Raw genomic sequence first — 25,213 nt, 5'->3', positions numbered from 1 at the left:
GCATAAGCAACAAAGTTGTGGAGTGAAGTCATACGCCATCTTTGCACGACAAGCAATTCATAGTGAGGTGCATGTCAATGAAAAACTTCAAAATGGCGACGTCGCTTTCAAATGCACACGTTACATTACATTGCAATGCATTTGTTATACTTTTTATACGTTGCGGCGGTTGTGCGTTGTATACCACTTTCTTTCTGATAGTGCAATGTGTTTTGTAGTAAAATTTTATGACACAGAAGGTACTAATAGAAGAAAACATCGCAGGGCAATGTATTTCTTTGTTGGGATATTATCTTTGTTTGTAACAAGCAATCTTGCTTGATTGTTTTGTGCTGGTGACTGGTGTGATCTTAGTGTGATGCTAAATCCTTTGTGAAGTTTTTGTTTTTTTTATAGCAAAAAGCTATTGTAGAAGCTCACCTGTGATGACGTTCACGGGAGAAACCACGCTGCCAGAATAGAAACAAAAGATTAACATCATTTTCATGATGAGCTTTTTTATGAATCCCATTACTAAAACAGTGCGACGAATATAGTGCGAAGAAATTAGACATTTGCGTTATATGAGTGGCTTGATTCGGCAGTAATGCGGTTTACTGCCGTGCCGCAACAATGCTGGCGTTTTAAACTGCGAACAACAACCTAATATACAGTTTTGAAGCCTGCCCTCCTTAAACAACAGAACCCTGGTCTCCATTCCTGCATTGGTAAAGCGGGTAATACATCTGCAGAGACGGTCTTTATGTTTGGTGAGGCCGTAGTAAAACTACTACTTCGTAAAGGCCCCAGTACTGTCCAGGCCATTCACATATGGAGACCTCCGGTGACATCGAGCGTTGCACCCGTCACATAAGAGCTGGCTGTCGGGCAGCAGAGGAATTTGACTGCCTCTGCGATCTCCCGAGGCTCAGCGGCCCTCTTGAGAGGCGTATTGGAGATAGTAACTTCTCCGCGGCCTGGTGGCGCCCGAGCTATCATAGGAGTGGTGGTCCAGCCGGGAAGTACGGCGTTGCAGCGGATGCCGTGCGAAGCGAGTTCCTTTGCCAGAGTCTTGGTGAGAGCTACGACGCCGGCTTTGGAAGCAGCGTATGCGGCGTACTCAGGAGCACATCCCCTGGCTCCAATGCTCGCTATGTTCACGATTGCTGCTCCACCCTCAGGCAATGTTACACCAGGGCGCAGCATATCCTGGCTGGCGGCGCGATTAACAAGGAAGGTGCCCTGAAAACAGAAATGAGTGTTTAGAAGTAGTTTTATTAGACATTAAACAGTGACATGTGGGATAAAAAATGACCAAAACTGAATACGTACGCGGTTTAAAACAGGAGACACTGCACATAGCATACCTTCATAGCAATCTGTGAGTCTTCATTGCGGGAATTGATATTTTCGGATGACGCACCATTTGATGTCAAGCCAGCTCATGTAGGAAACGACTACAGTGACAATCACATTTAAGCATGTAGCTGATTGATATTCGTTTCCAAAATGCATTTTTGTTAGACAGGCCATTTAAAGTCAGCTTTGGAACAAGTCTGCTAGTCTCATGCGCAATGAAATGCGAAAGGAAATACTGCTCCAAGCCTCTCACACTCACAACCTTACACACTCAAAGACAGCACAATAGATCGAGTGTCTGAAAACTGGTGAATAGATAGACATGTCTTTCATTTCGCATTGATAGAATTGTGGGAAATTGGCGAAAATTGGACACTGTAACTCAAACGTGCAGCATTGCCGCGATAACTCCGGACGATATAAAATTATTAGCTGAAATCCTTGAGGGGACTCGACTGAAGTTAATGTGTGCCATTAAAAAGAGATAAAAATAATTTTGCCCAGCCCGCACCCCCAAAAGCACAACGGGCTTAAAGAAATAGAAAGAAAAGATTGGCAAAAAGAAACTTTTGCACTGCAGGAATGAAAAAGAAACATAATAAAATAAAAACAAAATGCTTAGGGTGCGCGAGGAGGGGGGGGGGGGGGGGGGCGGGGCGGCGAGTTACCGCTCAAGCAACGGAGGTGTTTGAAGACAGTGATAACAATTTATTTTCATTTGTCTTGTGTATCAACCCTTTTTCTTTCTTGATATCTAGTTCGTCTCCCCATTTGTTTGTTTTAATAACGCTTGATAATTTGCCTTTGGAATGCTTTGGAAAGATGGATTGTGATAGCTTTTATAATATTTACTTATTTACAATGAATTTAGAACTACTACATGTGTATGCAAATTGACTATTACTGAATGGACGGAGAGGTGATCGTACAGTTATATTGTTACGATGAAATAGCAAAGGGGTGTTTATTTACAGTGATATGGCAGTGGGATAAGGTGAAGCCTACTAGCCCCAGGCACCAACGCTTCGTCTTCTTCTTCTGCCTCACCATCACCATCCCTCATCGTCGTCATTAGCGTGACATTTCCCCCCTACTCAGACGAAGCCCTCTGGGCGTGTTCGTGAGTCGTGCGAGGCTGACACGGCTTCAAGCGGGCAACATGACACAGTTCGGTTTTGGCAGACCGGCGACCCGATGCTGTCAGGCGGGCTATCCCATAAGTTAAATCACTAAGGCGTTTGATAACCACATATGGGCCGTCATAATGGGCCAAGAGTTTTTGATGTAGGCCACGGCGCCGAATTGGACGCCATAGCCAGACTAAATCACCTACAGAGTACGTGACCCGCCGGTGACTGGAATCGTATCGCACTTTGGAACGTTCTTGTGAAGCACCAGACCGTAATCGGGCGATTCTCCGAGCTTCTTCGGCGAGACAGAGGGTCTCAGCCAGGCAGGGGTCTTCACGGCTTGTGAAGGGCAGGATAGTATCCAGAGAGTAGCGTGGCGGTCTGGCGTAAAGCAGAAAAAATGGACTGTATCCAGTCGTCTCATGCCTGGCGGTATTAAACGCATACGTGATGAAGGGCAGTATGGTGTCCCAGTTCTTATGCCCTGCGTCCACATACATGGCTAGCATGTTGATAAGCGTTCTGTTGACGCGCTCAGTCAAGCCATTTGTCTGGGGATGGTATGGCGTCGAGTGTCGGAAAGTTACGGCGCATAAACGCATGAGCTCTTCAACAACATCAGCAGTGAATTGTCGGCCCCGGTCAGTGATGACAATTCGTGGCGGCCCGTGTCGTAAGATGACTGAGTGCAGCAAGAAAAGCGACACCTGATGCGCCGTAGCAGATGGAAGAGCGGCGGTTTCACAGTAACGTGTGAGATAGTCCACGCAGATTACAATCCAGCGATTTCCATCCACGGACTTCGGAAACGGACCTACGAGGTCAATGCCTACTTGATCAAACGGTGCTGTCGGGGTCTTCACAGGGTGCAGCAAGCCAGACGGAGTTGCAGTTGGACGTTTGTGGCGTTGACATTGCTTGCAACTGGCAACGTATTGTTCAACCGCCGAGCGCATTCTGGGCCAGTAAAATCTTTCTTGAGCACGGTGGAGTGTTCTAACCGATCCCAAATGCCCAGAAGTTGGATTATCATGCATAACACGCAATACGTCCGTGCACAACGTCTTGGGAACTACGAGTAGGTATCGCTGGCCGACAGGCGAATAACTCTTTTTCCATAGGAGGCCATCATGCACACAAAAACGGCTTGTAGGTACGTTGGCTTGGGCAAAGAGAGGCTGCAGACTGGTATCATTTTGCTGTTCCGTTTTGAAAACATTCGTGTCGGGGAACGCTGGCTCGAGGGTCGATATATAATTGTCGAAATCGTCGCTTTCAGGTCCAGTCGTGGCCATTGGCATCCTAGAAAGACAATCTGCGTCTGCATGACGCCTCCCGCTTTTGTAAACCACGGCAAAGTCATATTCCTGTAACCGGAGGGCCCAGCGTGCGAGGCGACCACATGGGTCTCGAAGGTTCCGCAACCAACAGAGTGAATGATGGTCAGTTACGATAGTAAACGAACGTCCGTACAAATATGAACGGAAACGCTGCACAGCGAAAACTACAGCTAGGCATTCCTGTTCGGTGACTGTGTAGTTACGCTCCGGCTTGCTCAGGGTACGACTTGCGTACGCGATAACATGCTCTCGTTCATTGTGCCGTTGGACAAGGACTGCACCAAGACCGATTCCACTAGCGTCCGTATGTACTTCTGTCATTGCAGTAGGATCGAAGTGACGTAAGATGGGTTTCGATATTAAAAGAAACTTCAGTTGACGGAATGACGCGTCGCAGTCTGGTGTCCAGTTAAAAGTAGAGTTTTTGTGGAGAAGGCACGTCAATGGGTAAGCAACGTCAGCAAAGCGATGTATAAAGCGTCTAAAATACGAGCACAACCCTAGAAAACTGCGCAACTCCTTCACTGTCTGCGGGGGTTTAAAAGACTCAACAGCGGCAGTTTTCTGGGGATCCGGCATTACACCATCACCATTGACAAGGTGTCCTAGCACCAGCGCTTGGCGCTCTCCAAAGCGGCATTTTTTGGAGTTCAGAATTAGGGCGGCGTTGTGCAGGCAATTCAAGACACGTACTAGACGGTCATTGTGTTCTTGGAAGGATTTCCCAAATATCACGACATCGTCCAGATAGCAAAGACAAATGTCCCATTTTAAGCCGCGCAAAACTGTGTCCATAAAGCGTTCGAATGTAGCTGGCGCATTACACAGCCCGAATGGCATAACATTAAACTCATAAAGGCCATCTGGCGTTACGAAGGCTGTTTTTTTCTTATCTGCAGGGTCCATTGGAATTTGCCAGTAGCCAGATCTGAGATCAAGACAAGAAAAATAGGACGCACCAGAGAGGCAGTCGAGGGCATCGTCTATGCGAGGAAGAGGATAGACGTCCTTTTTCGTAACAGAATTTAAACGCCGATAATCGACGCAGAATCGCCACGAACCGTCTTTCTTGCGTACAAGAATAACAGGGGCAGCCCAGGGGCTAGATGACTCCTGTATCACCTTTTTCTGTAGCATGTCCTCCACTTGCTCATGAATGACTTTGCGCTCAGATGGGGACACGCGATATGGCTTTTGACGAATGGGACGAGCCGAACCAGTGTCGATGCTATGATGGGTCCGATGTGCAGGGCGAGAGGTTGGTCCATCTGTTTCAGAAAAGTCAAACATAGGCGAAAAAGGTAGAAGAATATCCACAAGAGTACGGCGTTGAGGTGAGCTGAGATCGGCGCTGATCATGCGGGAGATTGAAGTTTCATCAGCAGGCAAAGGTACGATGGCACACGTAGCATCTGTGACCAAAGCAACGACGTGGGGCGCATCGGGTCCACAAGAGGCAAGCTTCAATCCCGTTGGTAAAACTGCGGGCTCGGACGATGGGTTGATGGTCCATAACGAGGCACTACCATGATGCACGGATATCATACAGTGAGGGATAATTACATTTTTCTTCAGGCATGCTGAGTGAACTGGGTGCACCATGGCCTGGAATGAAACCTTCTCAAGAAGTGGAACGGACACGGGGACGAACATGGCAGACAAGGGTGGAACTACTGTGTCTTCGGTAATACTAAAAACTGTTTCTTCATCACGGCCACTTTCAAAAAGTGTCGGCAGATGCGAGCCATCAAAATGAACCTCTTGACTTCGGCAGTCCACGGTAGCGCCACAAAACTTCAAGAAGTCCATTCCTAAAATGATGTCATGCGTAGAGTGGGGTAAGACTACGAATTCGGCTTGAAAAATTGCGCCACCCACAGACACTTGCGCACTACACACACCCAGTGGCCGCAACGCCTCTCCACTCACACCACAAAACGTTGAAGCACGGTCATATTCAAACATCACTTTGCGTCCCAACAAGCGCCTAAACTGATTACTCATCACAGACACAGTCGCACCCGTATCCACCAAAGCTAATGTATACACACCATCAATAAACACACGAATTTTGTTTTTGAGCATTATAGTTGGAGGGATGTTGGCACACAGCACATTTCCAGCGGCCTCACCCCCATTGGTCGCGCTGGTTAGTTTTCCTGCTGATGATGCTGAGGCGACATGGGGCGCCGTCGTGGTGATGGAGAACGACGCGCACGGAAGGCGGGTGGTGGAGTAACACTTCTATCAGATGCAGGGGAGTGGTCGCGGATATTCTGGTTATGGATGTTGCGGTAATACCCACGCTGAGTATTTGATTGTTGAAAAACGGGATTGTATTGCCGATTGTTGGGTACTGTTGGAAGCGCCGGACGGTTATAGCGAGGTGGGAACCTACTGCGGCAGTATCTGGCGATGTGACCTTCGACGCCGCAGCGGTAGCATATCGGCGGAGAAGGTAGAAAATGCTGTTGCGAATAAGAGCAGGGAACAGCTGGGTGCGTCGTAGGTCTGTCTGAATGCTCATACTGCTCAGGAATCCTGGTAGATCGAATGGAAGATCTATGGGCACTTGAGGCGACGTCATACCTTGGGGCGTCAGGCACCGACGCATTCCGGTTGGCGAAATGCATAGGAGGATAGTCAATGGAAGCTGCAACTTCAGGAGCTTGTGGGAAAGGCTGAACGGTAATCGCTTGTGGTGGTGAAGCCGGCCGTCTAGATACCCTCTGGACAGAGACCTCAGCAGATTCGTGCAGGGGAAGTGGGTTGAGCCGCAGGAGTTCTTCCCGCACGATTTGCCGGATCGTCGACGGAAGATCTAGTTGGGCGTGGTCATCAAGGCTGGCCACGGTAGGCACGTTGGCCAGCCGCCCAAATTTTGGCACAATACGACGCGTTCTCAGAGCTTGAAAAGCGCGGATGTGTTTAATGACATCGGAGACGGTTTCAAGGGTGTCTTTGGCGATTAAAAAGTTGTATACGTCAGCCGCGATACCCTTCAAAATGTGGCCGACTCTATCTTCTTCGGGCATGTTGGAATTGACACATCTGCACAATCGGAGGATCTCTTCTGTATAAGTGGTACAAGTTTCATCCGGCAACTGAGCTCTTTGGGCAAGGGTCTGCTCAGCCCGTTTTTTGCTCGGTACAGAGTCACCAAAACGCTGTTTGATCTCGGTGGCAAACCGTTCCCAAGTTGTCAAATTGTCCTCGTTATTCTCGAACCATGTCATCGCCGTGTGAGTTAGAAAGAAGACGACATTTGTGAGCATGGTGATAGGGTCCCACCGGTTGTACCGACTAACTCGTTCATAATGAAGTAGCCACTTCTCAACGTCCTCACCTTCCTCTCCTGCAAAAGGTCGTGGTTCCCGGTAAGGCTGGCAGGGAATAGAGCTGGAGGGGGCAGGCCTGTCACCAGCCTGGCTTGCAGCGTCGCGGCCGGCGCGGTTAGAATCGCTGTGGTCCATGATGTTTGGAAGCGGTGGCAGTCCAGCAAGGCGGCGACTACGTCGAAACTCCAGTGGTTCTTGCTGCGCCGTACTTGGGGATCGAACGGAGCACCTTCCACCAAGTTGTTACGATGAAATAGCAAAGGGGTGTTTATTTACAGTGATATGGCAGTGGGATAAGGTGAAGCCTACTAGCCCCAGGCACCAACGCTTCGTCTTCTTCTTCTGCCTCACCATCACCATCCCTCATCGTCGTCATTAGCGTGACAATATATAGAACATTTAATTATTTTCTATGCTGCCTTGTTGCCTTCTTCCAACTGTATGACAAGGGGTTCTCAATGGTTATTCTATTGCTCAATATTGGTCTCGAAAATATAACTACATTTTCACAAAGATGATGGTACAAGATAATGTTTAAGGGTTGTCACTTAGACACTGCTATTTTACTGACCAAGAAACTTTCATGCCTCGGGGGTTACGATATATATTTATTAACCATGTAGGCCCAGGGGTTGTTTGTTAACAGTAGCGGCCGCAAAAAAGTTTGATTGACCAGAGAGTAGTCAGATGACAGCGACCATTGTTTTGATGGACCACTTTAGGAAGTAGAATAATTTTCTCGTTTGCTCTTAGGGGAAAATATTGTAGCGCTCAGCCTGACAGAAGGAAGTGGAGCCAGTTAACTGACTTTGCTGTTTGCTTTTTTTTTTCATGCTCGATCTGTGGGAAGGATTGCAAAAGAAACTTGCGAAGCAAAATGCTGCAAGGGCTCAACTAAAAGGACGTAAATCAATAAAAAATAGTCAATCCATAATGAGTGTTCGGCCACATTGTTAATAAGAATAAAATTAAGTGTGGTCCATTTAGTGGAGCTGCGTGTGCTCTGTCGGCAGCCAGGCAATGACAGTCTTCTGTTGAAGTGCTAAATATTCACTGGTGCCTGCCATTCCCGCCCAGCGACGGAATTGCAGGTCAGCAAATGATTAATTAGAAAGGATTTTTTCGTTCATGGTCAGGACAGTTTGGTCAAATATTGGTCAATGTTTATGACTTAACCAATTAAACCTCTTCGCATTTCCGTGTGTTATGTATTGAAGGACAAGAATATGTCCTTTAACACAGCTGCATTCTTTCAGAATGTTTCTTTGCTCAACAACAAATTTTTATACTTGAAATTCTGCTGCCATCGTACCTTGAGGTTTACTCTCATCACGTCGTCAAATAGTTCATCGCTGCAGTCTATGACAGAAGAGAAACGGAGTATGCCGGCGCAGTTGACAACAATGTTGAGCGGTGAGGTGAAGAGTCCTCTGACAACGCTGAACAGGTTCTCGACAGACTCTGAGTCACCCACGTCTACGTAGACAGCTAGGTGTTTGCTGTCCCCTGCACGAGAGTAGTTCGTCATCAATCTTAACGTGTATAGAAGAAATTGCTAAAGTGTGATCGTGAACACCACTCGGTGATTCAATGTCCCCATGTTTAGCCGAAACGGCCATTGATATGTTTGCCAGAAAGCCTCAATTAAACGTTATGGCCGCGATGAGAGCAGTGCAACTCAGGAACAAGGCTCTTAAGTTACAGGTTACATTCGCATGAGCAGCACTCTGACGCAATATAGGAAATGAAGTGAAGCCTAGACACCAAATTATATGGAAGAAAGTTGGTGAGGAATCGCGCATCATTCAAGGAAAAACTGTCAGAAAGTACACGCATGAAGATTTTGTTATCCTCTGCAAGCAGGGAGGCCAGATTAGGGCAGTTTAATGCACTTGTAGATTGTGCCATGGTATATTTAAGGCCAGGAGTACACTGAAAATGGGGAGACAAGGAGGGCGCCTGGAAAGGTTTCTGTTTATTACTGTCAACAGGAAGCAAAGGAAAGAAAACAAACACGAAATAATACAAAAAGAGCAGAATTACCAGGGAAGAGAAGACCTGTGACGATTGTGTAAACACAACATGCTGCATCGTAACGCGTCTATGATAGGTACACCAATTCATTGTTCGCATCGCACTGTTCTCATCGCACTGTTCACATGGGCAGAATTTCTGCGTTCATGCACTCAAGGGTGTTTCGCAAAACACAACTACATTATTCCAGCCATAGAGGAACGTCTTTCTCAGTCACGTTTGGAAGGCAGATAATTAGGTAATTAGATAAAGGATCAAGCAGGGTTTCGGAAACGGTACTCTACTATCGATCATATCCATACCATCAATCAGGTGATAGAAAAATGCGCGGAATATAACCAGCCCTTATACATAGCATTCATTGATTACGAAAAAGCATTTGACTCAGTTGAAACCTCGGCGGTGATGCAGGCATTGCGAAATCAGGGGGTAGACGAGCCGTACGTGAAAGTGCTGGAAGATATATATAGTGGCTGCACAGCAACCATAGTTCTGCATAAAGAAAGTAACAAAATTCCCATAAAGAAAGGTGTTAGGCAAGGAGACACAATCTCCCCAGTACTATTCACAGCTTGTTTAGAGGAAGTATTCAGAGACTTGGAATGGGAGCAGTTCGGGATAAGGGTAGATGGAGAATACCTCAGTAATCTGCGATTTGCTGATGACATTGCCTTGCTAAGCAACTCGGGGGATGAACTGCAAATAATGATTGATGACCTAGACAGGAAAAGTAGAAAGGTAGGCTTGAAAATCAATATGCAGAAGACTAAGGTAAGGTTCAACAGCCTCGGGAAGGAACAGCAGTTTACATTAGGTAGCGAAATACTGGAAGTAGTAGGCGAATATGTCTACTTAGGACAGGTAGTAACCGCAGATCCGGACCACGAAAAGGAAATAACAAGAAGAATACGATTGGGATGGAGCGCATTTGGCAAGCACTCGCAGATTATGACTAGCAGCTTACCGGTATCGCTCAAGAGGAAAGTATACAACAGTTGCATCTTGCCTGTACTCACCTATGGGGCTGAAACGTGGAGGCTAACCAAGAGAGTCCTACTTAAGTTGAGGACAACCCAGAGGGCTATGGAACGAAAAATGGTAGGGGTAACATTAAGAGATAGAAAGCGTGCAGAGTGGGTCAGAGAAATAACTCAAGTTACCGACATTCTAGTAGAAATTAAGAAGAAGAAATGGACATGGGCAGGACATGTAGTGCGAAGAGAGGATAACCGATGGTCGCTGAGGGTAACAAACTGGATTCCAAGGGAAGGAAAGCGTAGCAGGGGGCGGCAGAAAGTTAGGTGGGCGGATGAGATTAAGAAGTTCGCAGGGGTCAAGTGGATGCAGCTAGCACAGAACCGGGTTAAGTGGAGAAATATGGGAGAGGCCTTCGCCCTGCAGTGGGTATAATCAGGCTGATGATGATGATGATGATGATAATTAGGTAGTACACTGGTCCACCCGCAAAAATTCAGCACCATGTCTGGGGATATCATGACTTTGTGAACGAACTTGGCACGTCACAACCCATTACAATGATAAAATTACTTGGCACTGTGGCAATGGAGAATCTCTTCTTTTCCTATTTCTGGCAAATGGCACATCATCCTCGGCCACGTGTTTTCCGCCGCATCTGCTTCAATGCAGTTCTCCCCCGTCCCTACCTTTCACCGTCTCAGCCCAGTTCTTATATGCACATACTGCTCCGCACCCCATGCTAACAAGGAACATGATTGTCTGCAAAGCTGTACGTAACTGCTTACTTACAGTGAAATAATGTTCGGGTAACTGATTAATAAATTTATTATTTTTTCAAACAGTGACTCTTCGAGAATGAGGTTATTTTTTCGCCAATTGGTTACCAGTTGACAAATACTTTCGTGAAGATGTTACAGGTGCGAAGCATCCGTGACGATGTGGTTGCGTCAAATTTTCACCGGCGTGAAGGTGCATATGGCTTTCTGGTATGTTGCGCTGGCTGCCATCTTCATTCTTGCTGCTGCTTCTGCTGGCATCAGTTGCAAATTGTTGATTTAAGGAGAACTGGGTGTCTAGGGAAGCACGACGCAGGATTTCCACTAGATTTTGGCCGAAGTATTCTGCCGAAACTTGCTATGTTTTCACAGGAGAAGCTGCCTCTGATGTTCCGAATAAAACACCGATATGATTTCCACAGCTGTTTAACCACCTACCTGTGGTGTTCTTTTACAGCGCCAGAAAGGAAGTACGGAACTTCATAGAGGATGCTTGTATTTGTTTGGTTTGTAGGGAGTTTATTGTCGCAAAGCAACTGAGGTTACGAAAGGCTCCGTTGTAGAGTGCTCCGGAAATTTCAACCACCTGGTGTTCTTTGACGTGCAGTGACACCGCATATTTCACGGGTGCCTTGCTTTTTGCCGTCATGGAAAAGCGGCCGCCGCGGCAGGGATTCAATCCCGTGTCATTTGGGTTTGCTATTCAGACACCCTAACCAGTGTAGCACCGTGGCGAGTCGTACAGTATGAAGAAACTGCCATCAGAGCTTTGTGCAACTATGAGCGGGTGATCAAGGTGTTGGTATACGGTATAGCACAACCCTACATTCTGGCGATTACATTGAAAGAGTTCTCATTGCAACGGCTAATGTCTTCGCATTGAAATGTTGCAAAATTAGTGACGACAACTGTGAAAAATAGCTGCTGTTGACAATTATTTGTGTGCAAAACATTTCGAGGTACGTGTAAGTGTTTATCGCTGTTTGAGAAAGTTTGTGCTATGGCAATAAACTTCGAAATGTTTTAAAAAATAAAAGTAGCGCAAATGTCAAATACTGATATGTAATTATCAGCTACTTTTCTGGGGCTGTATATACATGACCGATTTTATCAGAGACATTTGAAATGTAGTGTGATTTAATTGTACTAATTGGTTTCTTGTTTTCTCTAACGTGCTCAAAATTCTACACCGCTGCTATAAGCTGATGTAAATAACACTCTGCCGGAGCGAAGCGGGCTTGGCTGACATTGAGCAAGCTGGCGAACCAGCTAGCCCAGCTGATGCTGGTGCAATGTATTCTCGTCGCTTACGGCTGCGTCACAGCAAATTTCTTTCGTTCGTTTTCACACATATTATGTGGAAGTAGGAGGACCTCAATAAACCCAGGAGGACTTGACCAAATTTGGAGGCTGTTCGCCGGAGTCGGTTTAGCCACCTGTTTCCTGCATGGCAGCTGCATGAAAGCCGCCACAACGTTTAGTAGAAAGGGAGCGGACTATAATTAATAAAAATCTGAAAGAGACCCCGCCGGGGTGGCGCAGTGGTTACGGCGCTCGACTACTGTTCCCAAGGACGCGGGATCGAATCCCGGCCTCGGCGGCCACTTTTCGATGGAGGCGAAAAGCAAGGCGCCCGTGTGCTGTGCGATGTCAGTGCACGTTAAAGAACCCCATGTGGTCGAAATTTCCGGAGTCCTCCACTACGGCGTCTCTCATAGCCTGAGTTGCTTTGGGACGTTAAACCCCACAAAGCAACCAACCAAAAATCTGAAAGAGCTGTGTGTTTTCTATCTTCGTACTCGTCCGTAGTGCGTTTTTAAATTATGTGATATAATCTTGATTTAGTAGACTGTCTCTGATCCAGCTCTAAAAGCAGGTTGCCTATACTCTCCTGCGGCGCTAAATTTAGGTTTGTGTGCCAAGGCATATAGCACATGCATGGGAATTTTACCTTAGTTGAAACGTTTCTTGTGAAATATTGGTGGACGCTATTGGAGTTAGCAACAAGTCTGCTGCTTTTCTTTATTTTTGTATTGAAACATTTTGCTCTTTAATCTCTTTATTTTGCACTTATTTCCTTGCTGTATCATAATTTGGTGAAAGCTTTGTGTACTATGACCAGAAATTCTTTAAATGTGCTGCTGCAAAACTTTGAATGTGCTATTCCGAAAAACTATGCATTACTAATCAGACATACCTTTAGTTTTTGCTTTTTTCAAGATACGCTTATCGACAAAGAAATCATGATAAACGTTTTTATAGCATTCGAGAAGTTTGCGCGGTAGATTTTCAGCCTTGTCCATCAAAAACATCATGGACTCGGGCAATCACCACTTTGTGCTAGTCGCATAAAGAACGCCGGTTTCGTGAAAGGTTAACTTAAGGCCCCAGCAAAGTTTAAAAGTATGTTCTTATAGTATCCATGCGTAAGACCTTAATGAAATCTGCGTCACTCCGGATGCACGACATGGTTGTAAAGGCCACAACCGACTATGCAGGAATGTACTGCCACACGGTGTCAGAACCCAGGTTTCGTCCGCGGCATTTTTCAGCTGCGATGCCCTAGCATTTTTATGTTCCAAACACACGGCCTAACCAAGGGAACAGCCATATTCAACTGTCCTCAGCTTAGGTGCATAGTGGTATCCCGTTATTTTCCGACTGTGATGTAAGAAAAAAAACGGGATCTATAATCCGACATAGCGGCAGAGCTGCTATTTATAACAGGCATATGAGCACCCCGATGCGTGATCTATGTGCCATGGAAAACAATATGCTCGGATTTACATGTGTAACCGAATATTCGCAAGTGACAAATAGTTGTCACAAGAAAGTTGAATGTCCGACACAATGGGATCAAGTAGCTGCTACTTGAAACAAAAAATTATCTTTGAGGCTGCAGCCTTTCGTAAATAGAGAAGTGCATATATAATTACTGTTTTCCCCTAGTGAATCCCGGCACTAGAAATCTCGGCACTCGCCCTGCAATACCGTGACACATTATTGCGTGGGTTAATTAACATCGCATAACTGAAAAACGTACCAGCAACGCAACTTCCAGCTTCAAATGAAAAAAAAAAAAAAAAAAAAAAAACGTGTCGTAGTGAGTCAAGAGATCTAGGACGCTTGAACAGCAACGCATGCGCATAGTTCTGTCGGCAGGCTTCTCCAGGGCGCATTCGTTTACAGAGAAGTAGGGCTGTTTTATCTCACATATAATAGCGAAACGAGATAACCATTGCTTAACGAGGCGCAGGTGCTGTTAAAGGGCATTTCGCATGCTTAGAAATTATCAGATTTTGGCCTGATAGAGCGTCAAACTAAAGAAAAGCTGTTCTAAAGAAATGAAGCATATAACAAAGAAATATAGACACAAATTATATACTGAACATTTGCTCCAAAAACATATATAGTTATATATATATTAAAGGTCGAATATATACTAAACATATTACAAAAACTTCTACAGAACCTTCCGTCCTGAGCGAAATGAGCTCTCCTCATGTCCCGAGTGGCATTATGCTGAGAGGAAAAATTTTAAAATATTTCTTGTGTATTTGGCGCAAGTTAAATGTACAACCCTTACGGACGTTTTGCCTCCATACCGCCTTCCCTGCTGTTATATTACCAGGACAGAATGAATAGTCAGCATTTTAGCAGCTTTTGGTTTTAGGTGTTGACATGTTTGACAGGCCTAGAGTCAACAACTGCAGCCCGTTTAGCTGTACGGATAGGAATCAGATAGGTACCCTTCCAATTTGGCTTCGTTCTTTGCTAATGCGTCGCTTCCTGCCGCAAAATTCTACAAACCATTAATAATTTTTATGAGACAATAGGAACATCTGAATGCCTAAATATGTTGGGTGCTTAAAATAATTAAGGTATTCACTAGGTCAACAAGAAGTATTGCAGAAAACGTAATTTGTTCTGCACTGACCTGGTAGTGACTGCGCCACTTTCTGGGCTGCTTCAAGCTGCTTGTCGGCGACAACCAGTGTGGCACCTTCCGCGGCGAGGACTTGGCATACTGCCTCACCGATGCCGCTGGCGCCTCCCGTCACCAAGGCCAGACTTCCAAGAAATGGTTTCGCCAAAGTGGCCATCTTCATTCCTCCTGTTTCAGTGCGCACAAAACTAGAGGGCTTCAACTTCAGATAAAGTAATTCCTGCGCTGTTAAATAAAAACAAACTGACTATCCTACGATTATGGTTTGGAGTTTTATTTTAGGTCTTAGGAAAAATGGTCTAGTACTGTCATACTTCCCGATGGACACGTGAGCCGCTCCGTAAGAAAGGGACGAAGGTGGGAGAGCAAGAAGAGAGAAATAAGTGTCGTAGTTGAGGAACGCGGAATAATTGTGGTGATCTTTAATATGCACTTACATCGCACTGCACACGGACGCGTTCCTTTTGCCTTCACCTGCATCTAAAAAGGCCGGTGCGGTCGCGATCGAACGCGGACACTCTGTTTTTGTAGCCAAGAGTCTAAACTACTGAGGCACCGCGGCGGGTTCTCGCTTCGCCTAAATCTGCAAGAGGAGATGGTCAACAGCACATAGAACAACGCTATGAAAAAAGGCCTGCGTGTTTCGTCGTGCAGAAAGCTTTCCACCCGCATCCTACACTTCACCAACATGCAACGTTACGTCACTCCCGGATGCTGTGACCGCGTTTTGAAGAAAAATTTTCCAAACTGCCAACTTTACCCCCATATCACCTGAAAAGGCTCCATAATAAAACTTTCCGGCCGCTGTGGGGGTCTCCGGAGACATCAAGATGTACCACAAAGCCTAGAGCGACTTAACACTCTACCGTTGTAGAGAGATGCTTGCGTAGCAGATCGAACTTGCACACTTTCTATACGAAGCACCACTTGTTTGTGCGACATGCGCTCATCGCTTCGGCGCAGATATGCTTTCCAAGGGCAGTGGTGTCGCAATCTACGATTGCAGCTGTGGTTTGGCAAGAGACGTGCGCATGCATAGGGAACATAACACGTGAGAAAAAGTAACCAATAACATGAAATAATTGGTGATAAATGGCGATAAGTCGCGCGCAACGTCATTACGAGATGACGACAGGCGCTAGCAAATGGTACATAAATGGAAGAAATATTGTGACTTCAACCGAGAACGATCAAAACCAGTAACTGGCACCACACAAGCAGAAGAGGTTACAATGCCTCGAAGTGCCTCCTCCCTCCAAACGGCGGCGTTGCTATCGAGGCACCGTAAGTAGAGGCGAAGTGGCTAGCATTCAAGTCCTTGAACGCTGCTGCAATAGAAAGCAAACTTAAGGGGGGATGCTAGGCTGAAGAGTGAATTTTTGAACTGCTGCACCGATTTTAATGAAATTTTTAGGTACATTTGTCTTAGTACACTGCAGTGAAAATTTCAGCACCATAGCTCGAACAGAAACGAAGTTACAGTTATAGCTGTCATAAAAAGCAATCATGTGTGTCATCTTAGTAAAGCTATCATTACAAAAATAATGGAGATATACTAAATTTTTGTGATTAGATATCTTCTAGATGACTTATGCAAAATCGGACCACGAAAAAGTGTGGCAGATACACGCCTTTCTCTTCCTGTGAATCCAATATTATCATTATTGTTATCATTATTATTATTATTAATTTTATTATTATATTATTATTATTATTATTATTATTATTATTATTATTATTATTATTATTATTATTATTATTATTATTATTATTATTATTATTATTATTATTATTATTATTATTATTATTATTATTATTATTATTATTATTATTATTATTAAACGCAGCTGATGCCTGCTGTACTGCGTCTGCTTCTACATGCTCTGTGGTGCGGCGTTCGACGAAGCACAAAATGAAAGGCGCCGCACGGATGCCCTGATCGAAAGCCTGGCGGGGTCCTGAATTACCCGGTGATCACTAGTCGTGACTTCATGACCTGATGTGGCGTCATAATCACCTTACAACCGGTCATGGCGTCACGGTCGATGACATCACCCTGTCATGAAGTGATAGTCGCGCTCATTTCAAGGCACGATATGCTACACCAATGATGACATCATCATTTATTTCAAGGTACGACATGCTACAGTACTGATGACGTCATCATTAACTTCAGGGTACGAAATACTACACCACTAATGACGCCATTATTAATTTCAAGGTAGGACATACTATACCACTGATGATGTCATCAAAGGAAAGCACTACGGACGGACAGAAGAATGAACGGACACGATCGTAAGCGCGACAATAAAGCAATTAATGGCTTACGACTTAAAATAAATTCGCTCTTCAGAATGGATTGTGTAATGCAGGGCACAAGTGAATTTTTGTAGCGAGAGCTACACTGGCCACAGTTTCGCCGTTTCGCGTACCTCCAACAGGTGCAGTTCTGCGCATGCGTAAGCCGAGTGACGTCACAGCGCACAGATGGCGCGCGCCTCGCTGTTCGCCTCGCCGCCGCTGCGACCACTTCGCTTCGCCAGCTGCGCGAATGCGCGAGGTGCCGACTGACGTCAGCACGGCACGCGCAACTGCGCATGCGCCGGGAGGCTGCGTGATACAGCCGCGAGTTATAGGGGGTATTCACTGAAGCGCTGTGCGTGGTGCATTGTGGGTAATTGAGGTGCGCAGTCGGCCATTTTTGTGTCCACGGAACGAACAGGGTGAACGTACGTATCAAGTGCTGTCGTGCGGTTCTACAAGCAGCGGCATCCGCAGCTATATGTCGTTTATTGAGCTATCGTAGATTGTGATAGACGCGTGCACAGTGTAAGCAACGGAAGCTGAAGAGCTGCGCGAACGACCCCGGCATTTTAAGGTTCCGGAGGTACATACGAACAACTCCACTCGAACGCGACGCCTCACAGAGATGCAACGTCACGTATGGCTGGCACTGCTCAACCGCACAAGTATCATGGAATATGTGAAATGTATGTCAATATGGGCTGGACTGGAATCTTCCTGACGTGCCCTAGCAGCCAGCTCTTGTCCCTATCCGTGCACGACTGTTCTTCACGCACTCGGAAGACACATTCCCGGTAAAAGAGCAGCGCGGCAATGTATCGCTTCCAGTCATGTGCATGCATGCAGTGCGCCGCCAACATCTCCGCGTCGTGTTTTGCTACAATAAAATCCTTCAAAAAGGGCTCTGGCCCAACTTTGTGTTTGCCCTACTTGCCTCATTTGATAAGAAGATGTCGGATGTTCGCATCGTCTGTGTCGGCTGCTAATCAAAGCAGGCCGCATGCAGATTCGGCGAAGGAACGTAGGCGGGCAGAGTTGTTTCGCAGAAGGTTTGAAGAACTTTATAACTTATTTATCTCTAATAACAAATAAAGTTTAGCTTGGTCAAAACTGCGCTGTATTTGAAGAGTTCAAGAGTTTTGTTGAAAAAAGTTATTTCGAGCCCGGAAGGCAACAAGGTGGCATCACCGGTGTCATTGCTGTGGCCTGTGGCAGCGGTTTCTTTTGCTTCCTTACCGCCACAGACAATACAATCATCCGACTTCTTCTGATCGATTGAGGCAAGTACACCAAGCACGTTTTGTATAAAAAATATTGACTACCAAATGCCATTTCTATACAGAATATCAGCTACAAACGTTGGATGGCACGCACGTAATTGCACAAAGAGCGAGTTCGTCTGCTTCAACTGCTGCTCTTAACCCAGCCGCTTGTAACGTAGTTGCGTTTTTCGAGTGGTCAGTAGGCTTGCGATTGGTTTATTGTGACAAAGCGTGTCCGTAGGACAAGGAATTCATGAATGCCGCACATATTTATGCGTGGGCATAGGCCGACGCTTACCGTGCAGCTGCGCATATCGACTGCACAGAGGTCGGTACCAAAGTTTTGTTTCGTACAGGTCTCTGTCCGCATCGCGCACACTTTGCCGATAAATCAAACTGTCACTCATGATACCGATTGAGTTTTCATAACAACGGTGCTGGCATGAGGCGGAGTGACAGAGCAAGCGGACGCACACGAACAGCTAAGCTAACCGCCGCCCCGTACTAGTACTAGTCAGAACAGGACGCAAAGATGACGTCGGCTGCATACTGACGCCAGCTGTGACGTCACGTGAGTACCCCCTATAGCCGCTTGCCATAAAGAAGGAGAGTCGGGTCGCTGCCGCGCGGCGCTGGAGCCGAGAATTTCAACTCGTCCGACCCCAGGTTGCGGCCTGACGGCTGACCCGGTGGTCAGCCGTCAGGCCAAGAGAGAGGTGGAGACGCCGGAACAGACAATAGAGCGCCTGGCCAAGAGATGGCGTCGGGACGCGGAACGGCGTGCCCTGGCCTCGCTAGAAGGCGATGCGGCAGTGGAGGACGACGTGAAAGCCCGCTGTGTAACCGATCACGTGATTAGAATGAGTGACTGTACTTTTAGCTACGTATATCTTGGCATAGCTGAGCTTTGCCAGTTTTTGTCTTCATTCCCCAAGAATTATTTCCGTGTGGACGCACACGGCTGTGGAAAAGAGGGAGACAACAATATCAAATGAACTTTTGAACCCCCTTGCTCGATTTGTTCGGAATTTTCGCGAACCTGGTTTATGTCACTGCTGACGCATTAATATGTGTCAAGTATCATTGTTCTTGAGCAGCTGTGAAGATTGTTGTTTCGCCGATGAGCTGAGGATGTCTAGGCCTAATTAGGAAAATTGTAGTTAGAAAAAAAATGCAATTTCTCAAATTTCTTGCAGTCCCTGCACTTCGGGATCTACAGCGCAGAAAACTGTGCCATTATTTTGCTTACTATCCCCCTTTCTCATGAGAGCGCCGCCACATGAAGTTAAACACAGCTGCATTTCCACCATTTTTCATCTCAATTGTTTTGATATAAAATAGTTACAGGCATAACAAAGATCGTGTTTTGTTTTTCATAAAATGCAGCACCAGAACGTCTGCTGCAATTATTACTAATTATTATTGGAATCATGTGTTTTTCTAAGCTGCCCCCTTACCATAAGTTGATGGAGAAAAGTGCAAGTTGGCAAACTACTTCAGCATTTCGCAAGCTGTGACATTGTCATGAAAAGCAGATGGGCGGAAGCTGCCACCATTAGCGCTTCAGCTCTCCTCAACATGATGCATAAACGCAGTGTGCAAAAACGTGCCTGTAAACATTGTAAAGAGAAATATGTTTAGTCGAGGTGAAAATATTGACGGAAATGAAAAGCCGGTGTCATTTGATATATGATGGCATTCCTATAAAATGCAGGAAATCTAAGAAAAAATTCCGCAGTTGTGCTCCGTGGACAGTTCTAACGCCATACAGGAAGAAAAGCTGAAAAATTCCTGTCTTTTGTGAGCAGTATTTTTTTCGAGCAAGTATATTCTTTATTTGATTGTCATATATCTTGCTCACACAATTTAGAACATCGAAATTCGGGATATGTAGCCCCACAGTCCAGAAAGATAAAAAATAAAATAACAGCGTCCCGAAAAAAATGATGTAAAGCAAGTAGTTGAATTTTTTTATTTAGGGTTGTGTTCCCCTAAACAGTGAACAAGGGTTGCTCATCCCACTCTCCCATTGAGCGCGAAGGCAAGCTCAAGTTTTTGCAGCCATCGATATGCATGATCACACATAGGAACCGTTGGCACGAGGGATGGCTTATTACGGTTCTCCAATTCTTTGCAGAAGATTTTTATTGACTGTTCCTCCTTTTTTGTGAGTCATACTTATCTTGACATTCGACAGATAGGCTCTTATATATCACTTCCAGCTTTCGAGAGCAGCCGAGAAAATAGTGCACCGAAGAGTGCATGAGTTCAAATAGAACGAGAGGAATGCTAGTCGATGAACAAAGGGATATCAATAAAAAATACGTTTCCATAATTTCCGAAAGACAAAACTCATTTTGCAGTAAAATGTTTAAGGATACAACAGCCACCCCATACTCCGGTCGCACTAAAACAGTGTTGACTCCTCTTCCACAACAGTCATTGGCACAGTGTTCCACTGAACCTTACATCGGTGGTAAAACCTCTTCAGATGGAGCGTTATTTACGCAAAAGTCCCCCTCTAATCAATTACGGAAACAACTATACTTACCCTCCATATTATGCGCACTGGTTTCCATAGCAAAATAGACAGAAAAAAGAGCCGGTTGAAGAGTCCACGCGCGTATCCAACAGGAGCAGAAGCCCTTTTCACGGTCTGCAAAGCCCAGTTTCCAAGTGTGTTAAAGAGATCGCAGAGCAGAGGACTCTGGCCCTTGCGAAACATCGGCGTCTACATGAGCAAGGCGAGACTTTCGGTGTCACCACAGTAAGGTTACCTTTCTTCAGGAGCTGTTATCGCAGGGGGGCGCCGTCTCACGCTTGCAATTATGAACGACGCGTTTCCCGCATTATCACTACACTGGGTGTTACAATCAACAAAATAGCAAAGAAGCTTCCTTGAAGACACAGCTGCGTCTCTGAGCAGCGTGTTTTGGAGTGAGACTACAGAAGTCTCTTGTAAACTTCAAGGAGTTATAAAACTAGATTAATGTGTGCCGATGTATGGTTTATGAGCGCTGTGAGAGGTGATATTGGATACTAATGCCAGAGTTGAATAGTTTGGTGGACGCTTGAATTTATGTGGTATAGTTAATCGCGCTGTTCTTCAAAAATTTCGACAGCGGTGACGTTGTTGCTGTTGTTAGAGGATATTCACGGGCATGCCTCTGGCAAGTCGCAGGCAATATAGCCGGCCACTGATTGATTGGCGAGCGGTGTGACGTCACTAGAGCACATGACATGGCGGAGTTAGCAAAATCTGCCAACTCAGTTTGCTACATTGATATGGCAGGGTGGAATGAGGAGGGTGAGGTTCAAACCTGGAACTGTTGTGCACCGAGTCAGACACTACCCCTAGGCCAGCAGCCACATTTGTAGGGCTTGGTTGAAGCGTAGTTTTAAATCTATGTCAGGGGATCTTTCACATAATGTAGCATGTTACGACTGCACGATAAATATTACACATGAGATAAAAGAGGCACAAAAGTGAAAGGATTAGATATTAAGCCAGTTGTAAGATTTTTTTTTTTTTTTTGCGCGGGCGATATCAGCGAGGCTATCACAGACGAGAGCCGTTATGCTTTAGCGTCATTTCTTAAAAGAGAGTCAGTGTGTATACCTCAAAGTTCTTTAGAAGTAGGAACTTCTATAACGTAAGAGAAGATAAAAATAAAGGAAATAAAACAAGACAAGAAAACCACGAGGAACACTTTTAAATTGCACTATTGGACAGTCCTCTATGGGCATTATTAAAGGGGAACCCAACACTTATTGTTATTCCTGATTACCACGTTAGTATGAATTCTTAACAAAAAACATGCACTGTTAATAATATTCATCCGTACCGGTGAGGAAACAGTATTGTTAACGTTGCTGACGATAACATCGCGGGCAGGAAAACTAGAGAGCACTTTTATGCAAAAATACTAACCCCCAACTAAATCACCGATACAGGAATTGCTGAAAGATATCTTAGAAACCATTTTTGGAATAAAATGATGCAGATTGCCTTGAAACCCTTTCTTAGAGCAGTTTCTGCTTTCAAGACAACGATGGACGAGAATTTTATGCATTTCATTCTTGATTTCGCTTTTTGTGAGGGTTTAGGCCCTTATTACGCGGTACATCCTCAGGAGACTCTCCAGTCAGGCTGTATCGTGCCGTGCCTCTTCCGGTGACAGGGAAGCTATCTCCGCCCATTTGCTTGCTGTTGCCTGAGTGTTTTTTGTGTCTTCTTAACACCATATTTTCAGAAAACGTTCATCTCTAATTTGCTTGAATCTCCCCGGACAAACAATTATCCCTTCTGAGAACAATGACGTGCTCGTGAACTCTGTTCTCCCAATATCCAGTACTTTAGAGCGTGCATATCCAGGATGAGCACCAAAACGCGAAGGCTCTATTTCGTGCTGTGTATAGAGATTTGGCGTCGTGGAAACTAGAGAAAAATTTGTGAAATCCACACGTGTGCGTTTCGGCTAAATTTTCATTTTCAAGATGTTTCATTTTCTTTTTTCGCCCTCTGAGCAGATTTATCGAAGTACAGCAATGGATAGATGAGAGAATTTATTCATGGAATGCACGTAAGTTATGGTATCTCGTCGTGCGGATACACCGGCAATACTCACTTGCAGCATTTACTGAGGCTCAAAAAGCAAGTTGTACGCATCATCACATCTTTCCCTAAGGCAGGAAGCGTCACTTGTTCTGTTTGTTAAGCTAAACAATCTACCGATATCATTTCTTTATAATATCGGCGTTTTATTTTCCAATACTTGACATCGCCAACTCATGCTAAGGGCCTTTCTCCCCGATATACTAACGATTGTACTGCCCGCTTGATATAACTTCCTTCTGCAGAAGGTAAAAACTACGTTAAAGAATGGCTGAAAATTTTCACATCGTTTTGTATATATCTCAACAATTACCCATTCGTACTTTTACCTTTTATTTGTTTGAAATACCATGACAGATGGATCTCCTCTCCCTATTTGAATACTCCTTAATCTATGACGAGGCGTTACACGTTATTAGTGCGTTTGCGCTCCCTTCTCACGAATCGATTTTGGAAGTCCGCAAAACCTATGCCCACAACAAAAGGAAAAAGGTCGCGCGAAAGCTCTGGCTTGAGCTATGCACAGTTTGGCAGGGTTAAAAGCACTGTGGTTCAACGCCGACTTTAGTTTCTGAAAACGAAAGAAACGCTATTAGTGCAGAAACGAAGAAGGCGCGAGAGAGGGGGAAGGGAGAGAACATCTAGGGAGTCTGTTGATGCCTGCATCGGAGAAATTCGAGATTTGGCTGCACTGCTAGACTGTGCAGCAATGCAAAGCCTCTCACAGGTCCAAGAAAAACGAGAGCCGCGGTGTTGAGACGAGCCGAATCCCTTTCGGCAGGATGCGTACCGATGCCGACGGGTCGCCCCTTCCCACGTCTTCTGCAGGTCATGGGGTACTGGCTTATCAAGTGCGCCTTTTTTACAGGCCAATTTAGCTTACGAGGTCGGCTCTCGGAGCTGCTGCAGCAGTCCGCACAGGATCGCCATAGATTGTTTTTTGTTCAGAAAGTGACCTAGTTTCCAGCCCGCGACGGCTGCTTATTAGTCTATCTTTATTTGGAACCACCCTTTAAAGACTCTTTAAGAGAGCTGTGGAAACCCTAAATATCTAGGATATAAAAAACAGATTATTTGAGTGATAAATAGCACCTACCTCTCCCCATGTCATCAAAAACGTGCTGCGCTTTCTTTCACAGCGGATGATCAACCTGCCATTTTTATTATTGCCAAAGCGATAGGTTGCTATGACATTAATCAGAATACGAACAAGAATCAGATAAATTGCCCAGACTAATATGTATGAGTGTAGCGGGAGAAACTTAGCACATGCATAAACTGCAGCCCATAGTTAATGAACACCCGGACTTCTGTCCAGCTTTACACCAAACCACCTGCGCACTGGCTTCAGCTTCTGGATGTTAAGTGAGATCTCTTGCCTTTGGTCGGGTGAATTTGCTGCTACATAGCTAATTCTTCTGCTAAAGGAAACATTTCAAATTCGGCTGAAGAGAGCGCCGTCTCCGCCATTCTCGCTTCGACCGCGCACTTGACACGCGCAGTCAGCGCTTCCTTGTGGAGTCATTTTAATTTTGCTCCTCATGGGCCTCCGAGGCTAGAAACATATAAGAAAGCGCTACCATTGCAAGCCAAGGTTAATAGAAAGAGACTAGTGTTTTGCCTGGTAAAAGTGCTTCCAGAGATTTCAGCCAAACGAAAGAGGGAAAATATTCTTTCGGCTCACCCTGAAGCTACGATGAGTTCTTAGCGCCAGCTGGCTTCTCTAAAGGAATAACATAGTGTTAATGCCCCGAATTACAATCCCTACTCGTGCCTATACTACAGAACAGACCCAAACATCGGCAATACCCTATGAGTGACCGGGTACGTAGCTTAGATACAGTATGTATACTCTGCGTCACTGTCTCGGTTAAGGCCTTCATTTTGAATTCTGTCGCCAGTCAGCTTTCACCACAAAGTAGAGTCAATGGGTAGAGTGGTACGTCTTGCCCATGAAGGCGCAATATTTATGCGTTTGTGTAGTTTGTTTTTCTGCGTAATAGGGCATGCACAATTTTATTGTTCTTTTTGTGGATATTTCAATTTTTTATGCCGTTTATCACGATGTTTCATATGAAAGATGGAGTAGAGAGAATAAGAATGGTTGCGGATAACGGCGCTTGCTTTCCATCTTTGAAAAATTCTCACG

At 45.4% G+C, this 25,213-nt stretch overlaps 1 protein-coding gene across 1 annotated transcript; it reads right to left on the bottom strand.

Annotated features, from left to right (window-relative positions):
* Positions 1-477: 477 nt before the first annotated feature.
* On the bottom strand, positions 478-21,233 carry LOC146185308 ((3R)-3-hydroxyacyl-CoA dehydrogenase-like). Its single transcript, XM_084606251.1, has 4 exons — positions 21,001-21,233; positions 14,872-15,048; positions 8,459-8,652; positions 478-1,221 (listed from the first exon to the last, which is right to left on the bottom strand). Exons 1-4 carry the CDS (start codon positions 21,026-21,028, stop codon positions 805-807), a joined length of 816 nt encoding a protein of 271 aa, XP_084462377.1. The 5' UTR covers positions 21,029-21,233; the 3' UTR covers positions 478-804.
* Between the last annotated feature and the right edge of the window lie 3,980 nt (positions 21,234-25,213).

Source organism: Amblyomma maculatum, chromosome 6 (assembly GCF_055883805.1).
Source record: "Amblyomma maculatum isolate TAMU_Amacu chromosome 6, ASM5588380v1, whole genome shotgun sequence".
NCBI classification, from domain to species: domain Eukaryota; kingdom Metazoa; phylum Arthropoda; class Arachnida; order Ixodida; family Ixodidae; genus Amblyomma; species Amblyomma maculatum.
Note: the sequence above shows the minus strand (reverse complement) of the source record. Positions and strands in the feature narration are given on the sequence as shown.